Here is a 20538-nt window from a genome sequence, read left to right as displayed (position 1 = left end):
TTGCTCTGATCCTGTCCTTCACAAGGACGCCCATCTGGGCCCAGCTGCAGGATCGCCCCTGTCAGGGTGGTGTATGGATTACATCCTGGGTGATCAGCGTCGAAGGGTAGAAGGGATTTCTCACGTTCAGCCTTGTCGTTGATGCGATTCAGTTGTCGCAGGAGCTCGTCGCAGAAGAGGTATAGTTCGAAATATGTGTGTCTGCACGTATAGTAGTAGGTGCCGACAAAAAGACACATCGTGACTTGGGATGTTTTGATTGTTCTTTGGTTTCTCTGGAAACTTAGGCATCTTTGTTAGCTCGCTCTGCTGTCACTCTCGGGTTGGTTTCTCTTTTTGCTCACGTCTTAGAGAACTCGATGCCTTCCCCAGGGAGGAGGTTTGTTTGGCGTTGTCTCTTTTCTGACTGGTGTGAGTTCTAGATGTGGTAGGTACTGTGGTTAAATTAAATAGAGGAAAATGTGAGACTCATTGTCTTTGGCTTTTAAAGTAGGTGTTTTTTTGAGGTGTAATTTTGGTAGGAAGTAAGAGTATCCGGATTTGGCCTATATTAGAGGATGAGGACATTGTGCAATGATAAAGCAATGCGTCTTGACCACTGGAAGTGAATCAATCTAATATAGGCAATGAAACGTCAGTAAGCTTGAAAGATAATTGACAGTGAGGTTTGAATGAACCATACAACGCGGCTATCCTGTTTACCGTGGCTGTTGTATCACATACTGCGAGTATAGAATTTCCATGAATAGGAGGCCACGGGAACAACATTGAGAAAGATGATGGTTATATATGTATATATTGGGAGTAGCTTAATCCATGAATGGTAAGTAGGATTGTTCTAGCTTTATAGGCTAGGGTTGTGATGCAACAAACATTGGGCTCGGTATCAAAAATATATATCGTAGGTAGATTCGCACAACTGCAGACATCCAACACCCTTAAAAACCCAACAAGCGAGCTGATAGTGCCATCAAGATAGAAAGCATCTTAAATCGTGCTGAAATACAACATTAGATTTCGGCCAGATGTTGATCTAGAGGAGGTGATAGAGGTGGTGCTTTGCGATGGCCACTAGTGCTCAATACATATCCGAGCTTTGCTCCATAGTCGACGGTTGCTTCAATGGTCACCCCGGGTCTACTTATCTTAACTATCCAAACACTTAGCATAGATTCATCCTACTCAGCCTACAACACTTGATTGTCTGCGAAGCATTAGCTACCCTAAGACCTCATTGTAGATGCCTGGAAACGATCGACTCCTACGATCGAAACGGATGATAATCCAAAATTTGTATCGGATTTGCATTTCAAGGAATCTAAGATGCTTCGAAGGTAGAAGTGACCACTTCCTATGAAGTTTCGACGCGAAATATGTCGAAAAAGACTACGCCGGTATACTGGAAAGTCTCAGCGAAGCCCTAAGCAATGTGCAAGATTTGCTAAGAAAAACCTAAGAACAACTCACTTAAGCATGTCTGCCATCCTATGCTAAGGTATACGTTGGTCTACTGAGTGTGGAAAGACCATTTTGTACACAGACAGACATACCCCAAAAAAAAAAAGATATTGGCGCTACCCGGAATCGAACCGGGGCTATCACAGCCACAATGTGACGTCATACCACTAGACCATAGCACCATTCGATGAGATAAGCTTGTGTGTTTAATCATATAGCCCTGGGGCTTTTCTATGGTAGGTAAGTTCAAAAAACCCCCGTAGTAGATTTGAAACAATTTCTCCTAAAGGGACAAAGGAGAATATCCTGACAAGGTATAGGGCAGATAAGTTAGCCTGATACTATCCCTCAACGGTTTCAATAAAGGTTAAACCAAGGGACACCTTGAAGATGATCAAATTCAGGAAGCTACTTCATGGCATCTTCCAGCCCTCATACTATAACCTATAATGTTTATCCAAGGACATTCATAGACAAAGTAATATTTAGAGTTCCTTACTGACAAAATTAAAGATTGCTCCGAGGTAACATTAAGACGGAAACCATAAAGCACATCAATATCTAGAAATTTATGCGCTGATGTCCAAAAGGTATACGCTAGCGCCGCACATACAGTTCCACAACAAAACTTCTGGATATGCTCAAAGGCATTCTGCAGCGAAGCAAATTGGTGAAATGCGCGGAGTGAATTAGGTGCGGCTCTGTAGAACTAATATTTGGCGGATTTCCATATCGCGTACTGATTTGGTTGATCAAATTTGTATACATCCGTACTTCCTACAGTTTCGAATAAGTCCACCATCTTATTACTAATACTAAATATATACTAAGTGAGCAGAATGCTCTGAGATTACTACAGCATCTTGTTTGCTTTAAATTTTGATCAGAGTGTCTGGTAAAAGAGTCAATACGAATACATTCCTTTGACTATTAATTGCGGGCTGGTCAAAAGGGCGGACGTCAAAACAGAGATGCTTCTTCGCCCATTAATTCAATAATTATATGGAAGCTGTCTAATGCGTTTGTGAAACTTCTGAAGAATTAGGCCTACATGTTCGAGAGCTACTGGTTGCCGGGATATCGGCAAATGATCGATATAGTTGTACCACAAATTTTGCCTTTGATTTTGGTTCTGTATATTATAGCCATCTTTGACATAAATCATTAAGTCCGAGCAAACACCTAATCTCAATAACGATCCCGTCCCCAGGGTGAAAAGCCTACAAACACGCGCAAATACAATTCCGATATAAGTTAGCTTTTTCAACTAAAGAAACTTATGCATAAAGAGATAAGGTAAGAAAGCCACCTTAGCACGTCATTGGTGATTTTAAAACTTATCTGTTGTTTTTATGCCGGGATTATCCCGAAGATACTCCTCTCAATATATATCATGGAATGATCTACACAACAATTTACAGATTTGTAGCGCAGATAAGCCACTCGCCTTGGTGAAGCTTAATATCTCGGTTTGTCCGATGTGGGGTACCGAACAACTTTTCAGATGTACGTTCTTTGGGGCTATATGGCGTTTTATTGATACTCCACCGATTTAATTCCAAGTTGTATGGCGCAATCGATGCTGTAAAAAGTACGTCTGAGAACCCATTGTAATGAAACAACTTGTAGCGCTCTCTGCAGCTAAACGTTCGATTTGTTATCTGGTCCAGTGGATACGATAGCCATCTTTGATAGTCCTCGGCCAGCGCTACTACTTAGTACCAAATCCCCGGGACTAAAACTATAACGCGTCAGAGTTAGTCTCTGCGGGATGCATGTTGTCATATTAGGTGGATCAATCGTGACTCTTGCACAGACTTGGCTTGGGCCATATAAAGAAATGGGCAGGACGCGGCCTCGCCCATCTTTTCCTGCCTGGGAACCTGTCTGAATTAGTCGTATCTGGCATCTGTACCTAATTTGCGACATGGCAGTTTCCAAAAATCCCATCAAGGACCCAGATGTATCGGAGACTCACACCTCGGACCTGGAAGCAGAGAACACCCACCTGGATCCAGGCGACCTCTTGTATCGATCGGACAAAACAGAGCTCACGCCAGTTGAAGCATTCAAATGGAGTGTAGAGGGGGATCAGTCACCGTGTAAGTTCAATTCTATACAAGATGGTTGGAGCCTATGCTTATACATCACAGTTCCAGAAGTTGCGGCTTGTGTATCTAACAAAGATGATCCTACTCTCGCTTGTAACAGTATGCTCTCCCCCATTCATGAGATGACGTAGTTTAACAAGTATCACAGCTGTCCGGGCCTGGATATTAATGACGATCTTTGTGATACTATTCTCCGGGGTCAATCAGTTCTTCGGTCTTCGATATGTATGTTCCTTCTTCCGCCGGCAGTGTGCAAGCAACTTTTATTGACTTTTCTTTAGCCCTCTCTCTCAATTGGCTACGTCGTGGCTCAAATTCTAGTTTTCCCTATTGGTCGAGCGTGGGAAAAGCTTCCTAGATGGAGGGTCCCTTTGGGTGTCTTTTCATTTGACATCAACCCAGGAAAATTCACTATCAAGGAACACGCATTCATTGTTATTGTGGGTCAAAATCTTCACCACTGGCAAAAGCAAACTAGCCCGAATCAAATCTAACCACCGACGGCAGTGTGTTAACATCAGCGCAACCACCGCCTATGCCCAAGGCGCCCTGGTAGCGATCATTAGCCCTGTATACTGGAACCGCGACTTTGGTGCTGGTTTCTCTTTCTTATACCTGTTGACAACTCAAATGATAGGGTATGTGGATTTTACAGACCGTGTTAACCTTATTATCGAGTACTGTAGCTAACCAATCTTAGATTCGGGCTGACAGGCCTTGCTCGCCGGTGGATTGTATATCCTGCGGCCTTAGTCTGGCCTACTTCACTATCCTCGACTGTTCTCTTCCGGGCACTGCACGAGCCTGAAAGCCGCAAACCCGCCAATGGTTGGACAATCACTCGGTATCGCTTTTTTGCCTACATCACGGCCTTTGCATTTGTTGCATTCTGGTTTCCAGATTACATCTGGACGAGCCTTAGTACATTTGCTTTCATCACTTGGATCGTGCCTCATAACCAGAAAGTGAACACACTATTTGGGGTAAATTTTTGCTTTCTTTCTTCTTTCCTCTCTTTTTCCCTCTCTTCTTTCCCCTTCTTCGCATGGTGTTACAACGAAACTGACTAGTCAGATGAATTCCGGCTTGGGCTTGCTACCCATCAGTCTCGATTGGACACAGATCAACTATGCCGGCTTCCCACTCACCACTCCGTTTTATATCACCTGCAATGCCTTCGCCGTCGTTGTGCTCTTCTACTTCTTTTTGTCGCCGATTCTATACTATTCGAATGTTTGGTATAGCGCCTAGTAAGTTCCTAGTTCCTAGCTTGATGCGCGAATGACCATGTACTGACAAGACAGCCTTCCACTCCTTTCATCAGGCACATTCGACAACACGGGTGGTTCATACAATGTATCTCGCGTCGTCGACGCAAGTTCGAATTTCGTCGAGAGCAAGTACAAGGAGTACTCCCCGATGTACATTTCCATGTCTTACTCTCTCACCTATGGACTATCCTTCGCTGCAGTGACGGCAATCGTGGTGCATACCTACCTATACAACGGCACCGAGATCTGGGCTCGGCTCAAGAATTCGCAGCACGGTGGTGAAGATATTCACCGGCGTTTGATGCGTGCTTATAAAGAAGTCCCGGAATGGTGGTATGGTGTTCTCACAGTTGTAACGATTGGGCTGGGCATTTTGACAACCAAGTTTTGGGACACCGAGCTGCCAGTCTGGGGCTTTATTGTGGTTTGTGTTGGGTTGGCTGTGCTCTTGATGGTCCCTGAGGGGATTCTTCAGGGTACAACCAACCAGCGCGTGTTCCTCAATATCATCACGGAGATGATTGCTGGGTATGCTTGGCCTGGAAAGCCGATTGCCAATTTGATGGTGAAGTGCTATGGGTATAACGCTGTCAAGCATGGTATGGACTTTGCGCAGGACTTGAAACTTGGGCAATATATGGTGAGTTCTACCTTGCTTACATTCCTTTGTCGACGTATACTTATCGTCTAGAAAATTCCCCCGCGCGTTTTATTCTTCGGCCAGATCTATGCTAGTATTCTAGCGACGGCAACGCAGACTGGAGGTATGACTGTCTATTCGGTGTTCCATGTTATGGATGTAAAACTAAGAAACAACAGTCTTACGTTGGATGATGGGGCACATCACCGATCTGTGCGAGCCAAAGAACAAGCAACGCTTCACATGCAACGGCGCCAAAGTCATGTACAATGCGTCCTTGATTTGGGGGACCATTGGTCCGCAACGGATGTTCCAGTCCGGGCAGGTGTATAACGGGCTTGTATATTTCTTCCTCATCGGGGTGAGTTATTCAGAATCACATATCTGGTTTTCTCCTACTGACTATCTAGCCTATTGTTACTGGCATTGTATATCTGCTGTATCGCCGCTACCCCAACAGCTGGATCCGCTACATCAATGTGCCAATTTTCTTCAATGCGGCTGGTAATATACCACCTGCCAACACCAGTATGTCCCCGACACCGTTGCAGTGTATATGAAAACTCTAACCAAGTAGCCCAATACTCTCTTTGGTTCATAGTCGGCTTTATCTTCAACTACTTGATCCGCAAGCGCGCCTTTGACTGGTGGAAGCGCTACAATTGTGAGTCCTTGACTTCCAAGCCAATCCCTTGAAGAAAAACAATTGACCCGTTGTGTACGTAGATTTACTGCAAGCTGCCATGGATACCGGAACAGCTATTGCGACCATCATTATCTTTTTCGCGCTTGGATATCATTCTATCGCGTTCAACTGGTGGGGGAACACTGTGGGATCTAATACCGACGATGCGAAATCCGTGCCTTGGTTGACTGTCCCCAAAGGTGGATACTTTGGAAAGGGACCCGGAGAGTTTTGAGCGAAAACACTTTTTATATTCGCTAGGCTATATTAGAGGGCAATGGACGTAGGGATAGCTCCACACGAAATCGAGCTGCAATTGAAAGACACGAAAACTTGATTTCACTTCTCTAGCCTAAATCACTTTCACAAAATATGATTGAAAGGGAAAGTGTCATCCAAGCTGTTGACCTAAACTTCTACGATAGCTCAGCGACAACCTTTCTACTCTTTGCTGGTTATAAGAGAGTGTTATCGAGTTTCCGAGCAATCTCAATGGGTGTATTCACTCCACAGCTTGACCATCGTTGCAATCGAACGAAGCATGCAACTCTGAATGAACTTGATGTCCCTTGCAAACTGATTCACTAAGAGACAAGCCAAAAATAGAAGTACTAATCCGGAACAGGTAATCAGCCGTGGACAAGTCAATTGAAGAAAACGTGCCTTGCTTGTTTGGAATCGGACCACGTCTGTAGACAATGCCCAATGTGATGAAATCAAGAAAGCAGCCAATAATCTAATGCCCCCTTACATTCCTTGGCTGACCTGGGCGTAAACATCAAAGTAAACAAGATCTGATGATGTATATCTGTAGATCCAGGACCGCCACATTCCTTCTAGAAACATACCTCTGACGCAAGCCTGTAAACCCTCCGAAAGCGACAGATATGCTTATCGCTTATCCACCCCTTATAGACGAGAACGAGCACTGGAGTCGATCTCTGAACGATGCCCCAAATGCCCGCGACTATACTAGGATAGGGTTGAGCACACGTGATGGGCAGATACAGGGGGGCGAAGTTCACAATGTAGAATAGGAATACGGATGTTCGGTGCCGAGAGTCCTTAAAGCGACCGAATTGTCACTAGAGGAGTTTGGCGCCCAGGGATTGGCAGGCGTGGCATGGTCTTGGAGCTTGTTATTTGTGGGAGGTCTAACCCTGTGGGTGCTCGGGTAAATGAGTATTGAAAATTGGGACTCTTTTCTCTTTGTCCCAGTCAGCCCTTGACCAGAAGAGTTTAGCTTGGCGTGGCGATTCGGTCCCAAGCGCCTGTGGAGTAAGGACGGAGTCCGGCTTAGTTGCTGGTCCGTACAGTATTCTACATGTAAAGTGCAAGGTGGAAAGTGGAACGTGTAAGATAAGTTAAGTTAAGAAGTGAAAAAACATGAACATGCATCGATGTCGATCAATGTCAACCCCATGAAGATCGAAGGGGGAAGGTGTTTTCAGGGTGTGCCCAGCGGTCAGACCCTAGTGGCTTTACCGTACCATACCAATTTCCGTTATCTCACCACAAACACCTGGGGAGATGCCTGATGTCTCACTTAACGGTGTCTTGGTCTAATTTGACTACTGTACACTAAGAAACCGAGATATTAATATCGAGATTTAGGGGATGACGACGACCTCGTCTCTCATCACCATACCATAGCGAACCCTAATTGCATAGTAACGGACATTTAGATTTCAGGAGAATACAAGAAGAGCACAGACGGGAAACCCCGATACGCTCCAATTCCCCACAAAAAAAGACCCTTTTGCCTTTTCCACCTTTCCTGTTTGGTCGGAGTTGAGCCCAATCAGGTTAGCGTGTGCTTTGTTCCTTGGTTGTTCACATCCCATTCTATTGAATTATATTAGCCACGTCTCCCCCCTCTCTCCGTTTTCGAGATCTCTTTGCTTTCGTTCTTCTCGCCACCGTTTTCGCAGTGATAGATTTGTTCTTCACTTGCTGTCTTTCGTTTATATAATCTGAATTGTTATTATCCGCCTCCCCCCCCTTGCTCCACAGTCCACTCATTTCACCTGTGGCTTGGATTGAAATCCTTCGAGTAAATTCTGTCGTTTCGGCTGTACATACCAACAGTACATAATAATCATGGTTCGCTTTTTGACACCCCTGGTCCTGGCTTCGCTGTCGGTCACCGCCCTCGCTGCCCAGAAGTGCAGCTCCAGCAGCCAGTGTACCGACGAGCAATACCCCTGCTGCTCCCGTGAGTGACTCTTGTCAATTCGCAATCGTAAACTGGTCGCTAACTTATGCAGAATATGGCGAGTGCGGCACCGGTGCCTACTGTCTCGGCGGATGCGACCCTCTTGCCTCTTACTCGCTCGACTCCTGCGCGCCTATGCCCGTTTGTGAGGAGAAGACCTACACCTGGGAGAACCTCGACAACGCCGTTTCCCAGGACAAGTACCTCGGTAATGCCAGCGCTGCCGATTGGACTTACAGCGGCAAGCCCAAGACCGAGGGTGGCAACCTGATCATGACCATGCCCAAGAACAGCGTCGGTACTCTGTTCGCCAACAACCACTACATCTGGTACGGTAAGATCTCCGGAAAGATCAAGAGCAGCCGTGGCAAGGGTGTTGTGACTGCTTTCATTCTGCTGTCCGATGTCAAAGACGAGATCGACTACGAGTGGGTCGGTGCCGACCTGACTAACGTCCAGACCAACTACTACTGGCAGGGTGTTCTTGACTGGCACAACAGCGGTAACATCTCCGTGAATGGCGGTGATACCTTCAACGATTGGCACACCTACGAGATCGACTGGACCCCCGAGAAGGTGGACTGGATCGTCGATGGTTCCGTTCAGCGCACCCTGAAGAAGGCCGACACCTACAACGAGACCTCCAAGCAGTTCCAGTTCCCCCAAACTCCCTCCCGCCTCCAGATGTCCCTCTGGCCCGCCGGCCAGGCCAGCAACGCCCAGGGCACAATCGACTGGGCTGGTGGTGCCATCGACTGGAACAGCGAGGACATCCAGAGCAAGGGCTACGACTACGCCACCGTCGGCGAGGTCAGCGTGAAGTGCTATGACGCCCCCTCCGACGTCAAGAAGACCGGTGACAAGTCCTACCTCTACACCAACTCCGCCGCCATGGAGAGTGACGTTGCTATCACCGGCAACGACACCGTCCTCGGCTCCCTCGGCGCCACTGGCCTCAACATGGATCTCGGTGCCAAAGACTCCAGCACTTCTGGCACCTCCTCCGCTTCCAACAGCATCCCTACCTCCAACGGTGGCTCCGGCGGTATGTCCAACTCCAACTCGAGCTCGAGCGCGGACTCCTCGTCTACTGGCACTTCCACCTCCTCCGGCTCCGAGACTACCACCTCTTCCGGCTTCTCCCAGGGCACAGACGCCACCAAGGGCAACAGTGCCGCCAGCCAGAGCGAGCACGTCCTCCGTGGATCGCTCTTCGCCGTCCTGGTCGCTATTGTCGGCCTGGTGACGCTGTAAATTTATTGTCCATACTGAGCGCCGGTTTTTGGCTTTGGCTTTTCCTTTCTGGATCTTTTTCTTCTTCGCTTCTTCACTTCTTCTTGCAATGCCTCTCGCATCCCGTATCAAGTACATTTTGGCTCTGCGTCTTTCGCTTCGTGTCTGTCTCTGACTGAACCTTGAACAAATCACCTAATGAATTACTCTTGGATCTTGTACCTTTTGTGTCTCTTCTTTTCTTTTCTCATCTAGTGATGGTCCGACGTCCCATTGCGCACGCATACGCATACGCACACTGCACTCTCCAGATTATTTTTTATGCTATATACCTGCTCGGCGTTTCTGGCCGCTTCTGGTCTAACATTCTGATTTCTTTCTGCTGCGATCTACCGCTAATATGGTAATGATTTGGGATTATCTGCACATGCCTGGAAAAATAGTTCTATTTTGGATCCTTTTCGAGGGGTCTGTTCAATATATGGGTGGCTCTACTTAATTTACTATATTTGTCTATTATTTCGCCGTGGTAGTAAAATAAATCTGGATACTAGGTCCAAGGCGGCGTCCGTTACCATTGGAGATGGTCTCAATAGATCAAATAAATATAGACACTGACACTGTGATGCCTGCGTTGTAATTGTCTCATACTACTGGGAACCCACGTCTTGAGTGCTAGGTCTGGCATGTTTCAGTGACAATTAGCTAGAGCCACCAGGGAAATGAGGTGGATACTAAAAACCGGCGATTGCTAAATGTGTTCAGCGCAGCGCTGGACCGATCTGAAATTGATCATGCTGGTCGTGCAGCTTTTTTCTTTTTAGATTAAATAAGTGTTAGACAGAATCTAGATAATAATAATGTAGCTTGAATGGTAAACCGAGCACCGTGAACCAAGCCAATTTTATGATGTAGGGCCAACTGAGTCTTAGGGCTAATATCAGTCTTGGCTCCTCGGCATCCACTAAATTCGCTGGCAACCGATACATGTCGGGCGAGCCATAAGTTAGGTGCTCACGGACGTTGGATTATGACGGCTGGGAAGCGAGTTTTAGCGTGTGCTAAGGTTACTCTGCATGTTGGCATCTCCTAGCCTGTCCGGTCCAACATCTCCGGGCGAGAACCAGTAGACGATGTTTCGCCCGACATCGCAGGATACGATCATCAATACCTTCAACACGGTTAGTGGGCAATTCCGAAGTGTTATCCTTTTCAGCAACCCTGTTGTATCCATCAGCACAATTAACTTCTTATGATGGTCTCGTGATTCTATTGATTCAAAGTCTAGACATAGTCGGACACCGCTGTAGTTTACTACGGAGAATGGACATCAGGATGTGGTTCAGCTATTGCTAGAGACTAGGAGGGTTGATGTCAGGTCAAAAGATAGGTTGGTCAAACACCACGATCATGGGCTGCTAGAAATGAACATGAAGCCCTGGCCCAGTATCTTCTTGTCTGTGAGTCTCGTGATACAATAGAGACTTTGGAGCAGAGTTTGTTGTCATGATGAGACAATAAATGAGAAAAGTCTCGCGTAGAGGACATTCAACAGGGGTTATAGATGTGTAAACAATGCTATGAGTAATGGACAGTTTCTGCATGAAAACCTCGAGGCAAGTGTACCCGTTTCATGCATTAGTGTCGCTCTACTTTAGCCTCTCTTTTTTTCACCTTTTTTTCACCTTTTTTTCACCTCTTTTTCACCTCTTTTTCACCTCTTTTTCACCCATTTTCGAGTGCCGCAGGTTAACCATCTAGATTATATAAGAGTAGAGTGTGAGAGGACTTATGGCCTGTACTACAATATGAAAAAGAGTCTGTATAGATATCTATAGTGAGGATGCAAAAGAAGAATCTCAAAGAAATGCACATCAACGTCGCCCATGTACCATTTTCTGAAAGAATTCTTCCCCATTAAGACATTAGACTTCCGATCCCCTTATTAGTCCGTTTCATTGCTATTCTCAACGATTGCTATAACCGTTATATAGTCGTCCTAGTATTAAAGGCTCAAGTTGAGTTTTGGTTTCTATTGCTGAGGAAAGTGGAAGTAGCAGTATTCATTTGAGTTTCATAGGAGTAGAACATATATTGCTCTAGCTTTGCGCGTGTGCGTTTTATTGGTTTTTTATTGTTTCTAAAGAAAATAGAAAGAGCAAAGACGCAAACCCAAGGGACAAAAAATCAAAAACCATGCTGCGTGTCTGTCTTTCCCGTTCCTTCTAACAAGCGCAACAAACAACGCATTGCTGAAACAATGTTGTCAGCCTTTCCTTTTTTGTTACTTTTTCGCTTTTACAAAAAAAAAAAATTCAAGATCAATAGCTGCAGCAGTCAAAAGAATAGAAATGTCGCAAAGATCACGTCGTCTGATAGGGTCATGTGTGCGAATCATACGCGGATGGTAGTCTCCAAGTGCTTCTCAAGTAGCATCCTGAGCTTTTGAACACAGTACATGGTCCGGTCATCAAGATCGTCCACCACTTTGGGGCTGACATCCAAGGGGGTCACATCCACGGGTACCAGGACAGCACTTCCATCATCTACCAAATGAGCGTGCTTGTGGGAATCGGGGCCATCATTATCAGAGTGAAGAGCCGGCTCGGCTCCAGGGGTCTCCGCGTCCATGGAAATGCCAGTCGAATCTACTTCCATGGTATCAGAGGCACCGGAAGTATTCACTGACTGAGGAGGCACCGCAACGATCTCTTGATCCTTCAGCTTGGAAATCTTGTTCTCGTTCGCGCTTTGGCTCAAGACCATAGTAGTAACGCTTGTCGCAGCCGCAGGATCTGCCTCGACAACCTGATCCTCTGGTTGAAGATCTCTGTCGAGGTCTTGGTCCGAGAAGGCCATAACAGAGGCCAAAGCAACGGGCACGACCTCGACATCCTCGTCAAAGGAGAGTAGGATACCTGAGATAGCCCCAGAGATGGCCATCGGCGCGAAGACGGGCGCAGTGGTAGACAGGGTGGGTACCTTGGAATTCTTTGATTTGATGTTGCTCTCTGAGTGGGTATCACTGTCAGAGTCAAAGCTGATCAATGCATCCGACTCAGGCTGAAAAGGCAACGAGACGCGCATAGGGACTGGCGTATTGTCCGGGGATTCGTTCTTCTCCACAGTCTGGGCAAAACCAACAACGGCAACATCCTCAGTGAAGTCAATCAGCAATTCCTGATGTGGGGGGTTGGTAGCAGCAGGCCGCAGCATAGATCTGGGGGCAGTAGGGGCTCCAGGAATAGGGAAGACAGTGGAAGCCTGTGAGCCGCCATTCTTGGTCGGGAGAGGAGGTGCGTTGTGCCTGTTGCCTTCGGATTGAGAAGGGCGCGAACCCGCGAGCCTTTCATGGGATTCAAACTGCCGTGGTCCATACCAGGGCTTGCGGGCACCGTTTCCATTCTGAGAACCGGCCCGTGTCTATTAAAGAGCAATCTGCGTTAATATCTTATACCAGCGAATGAAGCATCACTTACCCGTGCGGCGGACTGTCGGGGAGGGAGGACGACGTGGTATTGTTCCATTGCCGTACCAAGCCTTCCCTCAATTTGACAGAGGTCGACAGCGAGCAACGTTTTGCCCGCGCGGGCAGCCTGTTTGTCAGACATGTTACTATACGCAGAAAAGTTTGCTATTGTAGGGCTATAACCTACCCACTGCTGGGTTTCACGAACCAGGGCTCTGGCCCTGTTCAGCTTGAATGCGGCCTGCTCAGTCATTGTTGCGGCTGCAGAGTCCGACCCATGAATATGTGGAGCTTGGGGGTGATGACAATTGAGGATGGCGAAAAACTCAACCTAACTGTGTTTAGCAAAGGAGGCAGCTAGGGATGTTTGTCATAGAAGAAGTAGCAGCAAAGAGACGAAGAGGGGAGCAGGACAAAAGGAGGGGAGAGCCAGGAAGCCGTAAATGCCACTAGTGAAAGAGGAGGGGTGTTTGCGAAAGTAAGTAGTTGTAAGAAGGGGAAGTGAAAGCGAAGGAAGACCTGGCGAGTTAGTAGTTTCTATCTGCAGTTAGCATTGTAAAGGCTTAGTTAGCTCCGAGAGAAGGGATGAAAGGAAGAACCGGGCAAGGGGAAGAGATATACGAGGATAGAGATGTAATGAGGATGGAAATGTAACGAGGATAGAAATGTAAATAGAATATAAATGTAAATAGAATAGAGACATCAACAGGATAGGGATATAGAGAAAATAGTGCCAATAGGAGAAGATATAAGCTTATATATTGCCAAGGATGGCTAGGATTGATTGGTTTTAGAGTCTTTAACGTTCATTAAACCAGACTTAAGGTATCAAGGATAAAGAGCATAGAGTAATGAAAAAAAATTACTTAACAGGGGATAAAGAAGAGAATTCAGTATCCTAGTAAAGTAAGTGGGTGAAACAATAAGTGATATGATATGTGGTAAAGGGTATGTAAAGCCGAAGAAGAGAAGAAGCGAAGAGAAACCGAAGAAAAGATAAAGGAAATCTGAGAAGGATATAAACATCATCCGGCCATATATAGAATGCCAGAGCCAGGAAGCATAGGATATACTCGGAATCCTTTTGTTTTGACATAGACAAAATAAAAAGAATAGAAAGGCTGCGAATATAACCAATATCGATCATCGGGGTTCGGACACTATTGTGATCTAGATCAGCGATCACCGTAGTGAGCGAGGATATAGAAATGAGTTGTAGACATATTAGTCTGTAGGATTGAATGTAATGTGTGTAAATATAGCCACAGCGAATCATGCAACATAACATAGATGCCGAAAGGTACCTAGGGAGAGAGCCACGGGAGCCTGACTCGGCGGAAGCTTTGTTGACTTAATAATAACGTCAGAGATGACGTAGGCCCGGAGATAGCCATGAACGAAATATGAAAATCGAACGTGCAAAAAGAGTGGAAGATTTAAGATGTGCATGATACTTGAACTAAATTGTTAGCATAAAGTGTTGCCCAGAGATAGACATTTTCGTACCACTCCACTACCTTCATTGTATAGAAATTCATGAAGTAAAGTGAAGACCACTCTATTCGCCCCGAGCTATTGGCGATAGACTAAGTCTCTTAGGTCATAACTTCATACACACCTTCGTTCTCTTGGTGAGCTGTTGGGTTTTGTAAGAAAGAGAAAAGAAATGGACACAGCTAAACCCTTTATAACGCCAAAAGAAGGCAATTAGCATATAGCCCATATCATCATAACTGCACGCGCATTGCATAGGGGTAGCAGTATCACCAATATTTGCTGTTTGTTAGTTGCATACAAGCCTGTGCTTCAGAGATTCTTCCACGACAGTAATCGTTAATGAAATAAGCAGACAAGCAAAGGAAATTGCCGACAGACTTATCACTTTCTGTTTTTTTGTACACAATACCTTGCCTTAGATTTCTCCTATGCAACCCTACAAGACTCATCCACGAGGCAAAAAGAATACAGCAAGTCGAGAAGACCAATCAGGATCAAATGGATGTGCCAGCATTATCTCGTGAGTAGTAAAAAAAAGATGTCAAAGATAAAGAACATCCACGAGTATCAAGTCAAGAAAAGAAACAAACCACATGAAAGACATGCCATCAATCTTTGAACTCCGGCCATGCTTGCTTAACCTGCCCACGGGAATAGATAGAGACCCGAAACCCCCAGAAATACAAATTGAAGAACCCGGAGCCGACGCAAGAAAAAAAAGAACGAAATCCATATCCACAGGTGAAATAAGCTGTCCTAGATAGCCCGAACGCCGAAATAGTTCACAGCGGCCGAAGAGAACTAGAAGGGATATCAGCAGAGAATGGAGAAGGATATCCGAATCCGCCTACATTATGTGCCAGTAAATGTATAATGCATGTCGAAGGTAGGTGAGGGTTATCACAGACGTCGATTTGAGTCATGGACAACGGCTCGAAGACAAGGCGACTGTGGCGGAGGTATCTGACGAAAGACGCGTTCTCAAGTTTAAGCTTGTCTGCTCACCGACGCGGTATCTTGCTATTGGCAACAGTTTGGAATTTGATTTTCGGTTGGTAGCGGGCGGCACCACCATCCTCGATCCAAGACGAGAGATTTTTGCACTGGCTGACGTCGAAGATTTCGAGTTGATGGCAGCCCTCCGCTACAGCCTCGACACCTATTCCGGTAACTCGCACACATCCACGCACAGATAGGTGTCGGAGTGAAAGGAGGTGAAGACCGATGCTTCTCAAGGAAGGGTCGGAGATTGCAGATCCACAGAATGCCATGTTGAGATACTTCAATTGTGAGCATTGTAGGGCAAGAACCTCGGTTGCTGTATCTGATAATGCGCAGCAGAAAGTCTGATTGCGGTTAGTATCTGAGTTGAACTTTTTTGATTTCATATGGAAAGGCTTATATTACCAGATCAAGCTCCTCCAAGTTCTTCGCCGCATTGGTTAGGTGCACGATAGCGTTGTCTGTCAGGTATGTGCAATCCGCCAAGCAGAGCTTCCGCAGGTTGGTGAACTGGGCGCTTCCCCAGTATTTGAACCCTTGGTCCGTAATTGTGGTGCAACGAGTCAAGTCCATCTCTTCAATCCGACCAGCAGCATGAGACGCAATGTGATGCATGGAACGATCAGTGACGTGTTTGCAGTAAGACAGCGTGAGTTTCTTCAACTCCGGACAGCCGTACACTGTGCATTCTGCCGTCTGAATTGAGGGTTTGATGGATGACGATTTGCCTTCGCTAGGCTTTTGATCGGCAGGTACAACCCATCCGACAATTCGTGCAAGGAGTGTATCCCCGACCTTGCGACAGTTGCTCAGGTCTACCTCTTGGATGCGTATAGCCTTGCTGCACATGTCGAGGATGGCAGATGCTGTAACATCCCATACGCTCTTCATCTTCCACACAGTGGTGTTCGGAGCGCAAGTAGCAGACAAGGCCGTGAAACCTTCATCAGTGATATGGAAGCAGTTGTTGATGTTGACGGAACGGGCTCGAGTTCCGACAAAGGGACAGATGATTTTGACGAGGACGTCATCGGTGATCCTGCGGTTGTAGACGCTAAGGTCTAAATCGCGCAGAACGTCTGGAGATCTGGTCAAGATCTCGGACCAGTGGGATGACACTGCTCTTAGTCGGAGAAGGTGGTGGAGTTCGAGGAATTGGAAGATATTCAGCCATACACTGTCTGGAAGAATACCGTTGGAACCGTCCTTGCGGGGACGTCCGACTTTATAAGGTTTTGAGAGGCCGACCGTTTCTGGAAGAGCGAGTGTCGAAGAGCTACCAGAGCGTGGCTCGGTAGGAGACGAGCGCTGGTGCTCGCCTGAGACTTCTTCAGGGGTCAGCGGAGCCACTGAGCCGCGTCGGTTGCGAAGCCGCACTTTATCAAGACCCATGCTGAGATAAGGGTCGGGATCAGATGGCCGCAACACTGCCTGATCTTGGTCTTCGACTGACGAAGATTGATGTGGACCATCAAGCTCAGTCTCAGTGAGTGTCAAGAGGGGCATTGAGCGTCGACGAGACGAAGTAATTTTCACCCTGTCCTCAAGCGCGAGATCACCCATAGAAGTTTGGGCGTCCGTCTCATCCGACATGACGACGTCGCCATCGGCCGCAGCTTGAAGCCTTTCTTGGGCAGTTTGTTCCACTTGTTTTCGCACGCCACTGGGACATTTCTCCCAAAATTCAGCAAGGACGTCTCCGCCGAGCATCAGACATTCGACTGAAGTGACGGAACGGACCGTGGCGGTCCGTCGTGGTGCTAGTGCTAGACTGACAACTTCGCCGAAATATTGGCCCTGCTTTAATCGAGCTTTGACCTCGAATCCTGGTTGTTCTATCCCGTTCGGTTTATTATTAGATGTGTGCTTCTGATCGGTCTTTTCGGTTAAGACCTCTACCTCGCCGCGAACAATGAAGTAGAGTTCACGGCCTTGCGAGTCTTGTCGTATGATGTCGGTGAATGGAGGAAAGGAGCGCGGTTGAGCATTGAGACCGAGGAAATGAAGGATGTCGGCTGGCAAGCCAGAAAAAAGGGGAAGTTCTTTCAGTAAGAGCCGTACATTCACCAATCCGTTTGCCAATGCACTGGAGCCGTCCCGGCGGCCGGGGCTCGGGGACTTCCTCTTCTTGTACACGGACTTGGCACTCAGATCCTCGTCATCTTCAGCGACGGCTAAATCCCTCGAGAAGCTTTCGCGCAGTCTTTTTGATCCCCTCCGCGCGGGACTCGGCGGTTCCAGATCCATCGCAGGCGCAGATGTTTCTTTCTTCTTCTTTTCCAAAATCATCAAGCGCTCCTGCGCCTCCTCCCGGATAGCCTGTTCAACCTCAGGAAACCGGGGCAATATATTCCGAAAATCCTCCTTGGTGAGCACGACCAGCATGCATCGAGTCCGGGCGATAATGGTTGCAGTGCGAGGACGGTCCATGAGCAAGCCAATCTCGCCGAAGAACGCACCAGGTTGGAGCTCGGCGTATATACTCTCACCATCTCGGGATGTGACCGAGACGGCGCCCCGCACCAGCCAGTATATTGCCTTGGCCTCATCGCCTTCCGTCAAGATGTAATCGTTGGGCGCGTGGAGCTGCGGGCGCAGGTGCTGTCCGACCTCAAACAAAAAGGATTCCGGTGTGGCCTGAAACAGCGGGAAGGAGCGCAATCGATCTACCAGCTCTAGCGGCAATGCTTTGATGTGGGAGGAGGCCAAGGGCGAGGGTCGGACGGGACGGTTAGGGTTCAGGACCGAATCGAACGAGTGTATGAGGGAGACGGTATCGGACATGGGCGAGGCGGCCTTGGTTGGCCCCCCACTCGACCTGCCATGGCGACGCATTTTGATCGAAGTCGCGATTGAGAAGGGAGAGGTGGGAGGAATAGTTCAGACGTTACGGCCCGGGCTAGTGAGCTCAATAAGGCGATGACGTCGACGATAGCAGCGTGGTCGAACTTCGCATTGGCATTTTCAACGCCCAATGGGGTGAAATGAGCTAGTATGGCGAGCTCCAGGAAACAGACATTGCAGGGTAGGAAAGGTGAGGAAAAGAGGAAGTGTCAGAGCTTCGGTAGGTGGGGGGTTTGAATCAGCGACGTCAAAGTTCTCCACCGATCACCTGGGATCCTTCGGAAACTCTATGGAAACCTCCACTTTTCAATGACTTCGCGTTTTTGGGGGAAACATTTCATATTTTATCGCTACTTTTTCGGTGGGGGTGACCGGTCAATTCTCTTTGAACCTGCATGCGGGATCGGCTCTACAGACAAAGAAAGTACCAATATACGTCTGAATAGGTCTACATCCGGTCAAACTCGCTCTCGATTGAAATATACTGTACTTTTATATACTTTAATATACAGATCACGCATTGTGCCAATTCTCCATTAAGGTTTCCGTTAAGATCTTCATCACAATCTCTCTGAAGATCTCTGACTCGCATTTCCTGCAGAATCCGGTGGGTCACGTGTGACAATGTAGTAGTCAATTTTCGGAAGAATGTGTGAATTTTTGGTTATAATGAGACAACTGGGTATCAAACTGTAGATAATACATAGCAGAATACGAGTATGAGCGTGACTGTCGGTGACCCCACAGTTCAAATGTCGACCGATACAAATGAGGTCCCGACATATGTGACCGGGCCGAATCTCTCAGACGGGGTTCGGTGATCAGAGTACATGTATACTGATTCAGGTTGGATCGACTCGGGCATATGGTTCTTGCCGTCGGAATCGGGAGTATAGTGGCTGCGATGGCATACGGAACAGACATGTCGCTGGCAATGAGTGGCGATGGCGGTGACCAGTGGCCCGAGGAGTGAAGGGCAGTATTCGGGGGGAGTCTCTGCTCTCTGCTGTTAAGAGTTGGGCAAGCTGGTCGCGATGCGAAGCTGCAGATTGAATAAGCTTGGGAGCAATTCGTATTGACCACGTAAGATCAGATCGATCCTTCCTTCTCAATTTTGGACCGACGATTGCCCATCATGAAGTCAATATAGGCAGGGCGGTTTCCCTTGAGCGCCTCAAGGGCATCTTGCAAAAGTCCATAGGTCAGACTCAGTTTCAATCCAAGCTTTGCAGTACGGGCGGCGGTGTAGACATCGTGACGAGCTGAAGAGTAGTATGTTAACCTTGTTTCCCACAATAACACAGTCGAATATTCAGTTACTCACCCAGCAAGCTGTAGATGCCTGAGAATGACAAGCCAGCGGTGACCGTCGACAAAAAGTCTCTCTCTTCATGTCGGGCATAATCCACCGTCTCCTCGAACAAACAGAATGTGAGTGCACCAGCACCAAGCTTCAATCCCATCTTCGCGCCATCCTTGACACCTCCCACCACACTAATGTAGTTTTTCGATTTATGGTACTGGAACCACCCTGGCGAGGTTGTGGGGAAGCGATGCGCATTTTCCGCCCGAAACACGAAGCCGGCCTTTTTGCTGCCGTGATAGTAACCTAGCATGGAACCGGACATAAAGGCAGACATGGTGGCATAGGGGATGCGCTTCCTGACGTCAATTCCTAACCGCGGAGGGCTGTCGCATTCAAAGAGCTTGTCCCAGTGAATGATTCTGAGGAGGACGGAGTTCGCGCGCGAGGACTCGACAGAGGGAGGGCGGCTGGCCTCCATGTTGGATGAAGTGAGGAGGGAGCCACAGATAGCGATAAGAAGCGTGGAGAGAAAGCGTGAGTGGTCTCTGCAAAGCTCGAAACCTCGAGTCGGAGCGGAACGCGGAGTCCCGCCGGATTCTCCGCCTTCGTCACCCTGCAAGATTGCGCAGACACACACCACCAGCACCCTTTACAATTTCCACAATGGTATGAGCATCTCCTCTATTGCTAGATGAAGCTATTCACTCAAACTAAAATGGCTAATTATCGATCAGCCACCAAAATCCAAGCTCGACTCGAGCGCGGCGACCCTCTTCTTCAAGAAGCATAAAACCACCGTCCTTCTTA

The 20538-nt window shown here is 47.4% G+C and overlaps 5 protein-coding genes across 5 annotated transcripts; 2 read left to right on the top strand and 3 right to left on the bottom strand.

The window, feature by feature from the left end:
• Positions 1 to 3385: 3385 nt before the first annotated feature.
• Positions 3386 to 6400, top strand: PENARI_c001G09463 (uncharacterized protein; the record flags this gene model as incomplete). Its single annotated transcript, XM_022626875.1, has 13 exons — positions 3386 to 3560; positions 3612 to 3668; positions 3718 to 3794; positions 3851 to 4009; positions 4077 to 4207; positions 4270 to 4552; positions 4644 to 4819; positions 4874 to 5480; positions 5532 to 5604; positions 5660 to 5841; positions 5891 to 6008; positions 6058 to 6144; positions 6207 to 6400. 13 exons carry the CDS (start codon positions 3386 to 3388, stop codon positions 6398 to 6400), a joined length of 2319 nt encoding a protein of 772 aa, XP_022493414.1.
• A 1865-nt stretch (positions 6401 to 8265) lies between these two features.
• On the top strand, positions 8266 to 9634 carry utr2 (putative cell wall glucanase (Utr2); the record flags this gene model as incomplete). The annotated part of the gene is made up of 2 exons (XM_022626299.1): positions 8266 to 8380; positions 8433 to 9634. The coding sequence occupies 2 exons, from the start codon at positions 8266 to 8268 to the stop codon at positions 9632 to 9634; spliced, it is 1317 nt and encodes a 438-aa protein (XP_022493730.1).
• A 2373-nt stretch (positions 9635 to 12007) lies between these two features.
• Positions 12008 to 13335, bottom strand: PENARI_c001G05545 (uncharacterized protein; the record flags this gene model as incomplete). Its single annotated transcript, XM_022626570.1, has 3 exons — positions 12008 to 13036; positions 13093 to 13209; positions 13270 to 13335. 3 exons carry the CDS (start codon positions 13333 to 13335, stop codon positions 12008 to 12010), a joined length of 1212 nt encoding a protein of 403 aa, XP_022493264.1.
• A 2245-nt stretch (positions 13336 to 15580) lies between these two features.
• Positions 15581 to 18416, bottom strand: PENARI_c001G12267 (uncharacterized protein; the record flags this gene model as incomplete). Its single annotated transcript, XM_022627096.1, has 2 exons — positions 15581 to 15925; positions 15987 to 18416. The coding sequence occupies 2 exons, from the start codon at positions 18414 to 18416 to the stop codon at positions 15581 to 15583; spliced, it is 2775 nt and encodes a 924-aa protein (XP_022493743.1).
• Positions 18417 to 19514: 1098 nt separating this feature from the next.
• On the bottom strand, positions 19515 to 20209 carry PENARI_c001G06896 (uncharacterized protein; the record flags this gene model as incomplete). Its single annotated transcript, XM_022626675.1, has 2 exons — positions 19515 to 19687; positions 19750 to 20209. 2 exons carry the CDS (start codon positions 20207 to 20209, stop codon positions 19515 to 19517), a joined length of 633 nt encoding a protein of 210 aa, XP_022493421.1.
• Positions 20210 to 20538: the final 329 nt, after the last annotated feature.

Source organism: Penicillium arizonense (genome assembly GCF_001773325.1).
Source record: "Penicillium arizonense strain CBS 141311 chromosome Unknown PENARI_contig001, whole genome shotgun sequence".
Classification (NCBI taxonomy): Eukaryota; Fungi; Ascomycota; class Eurotiomycetes; order Eurotiales; family Aspergillaceae; genus Penicillium; species Penicillium arizonense.
The sequence above is the reverse complement of the archived record's forward strand: the minus strand, read 5'-3'. Positions and strand labels throughout refer to the sequence as shown.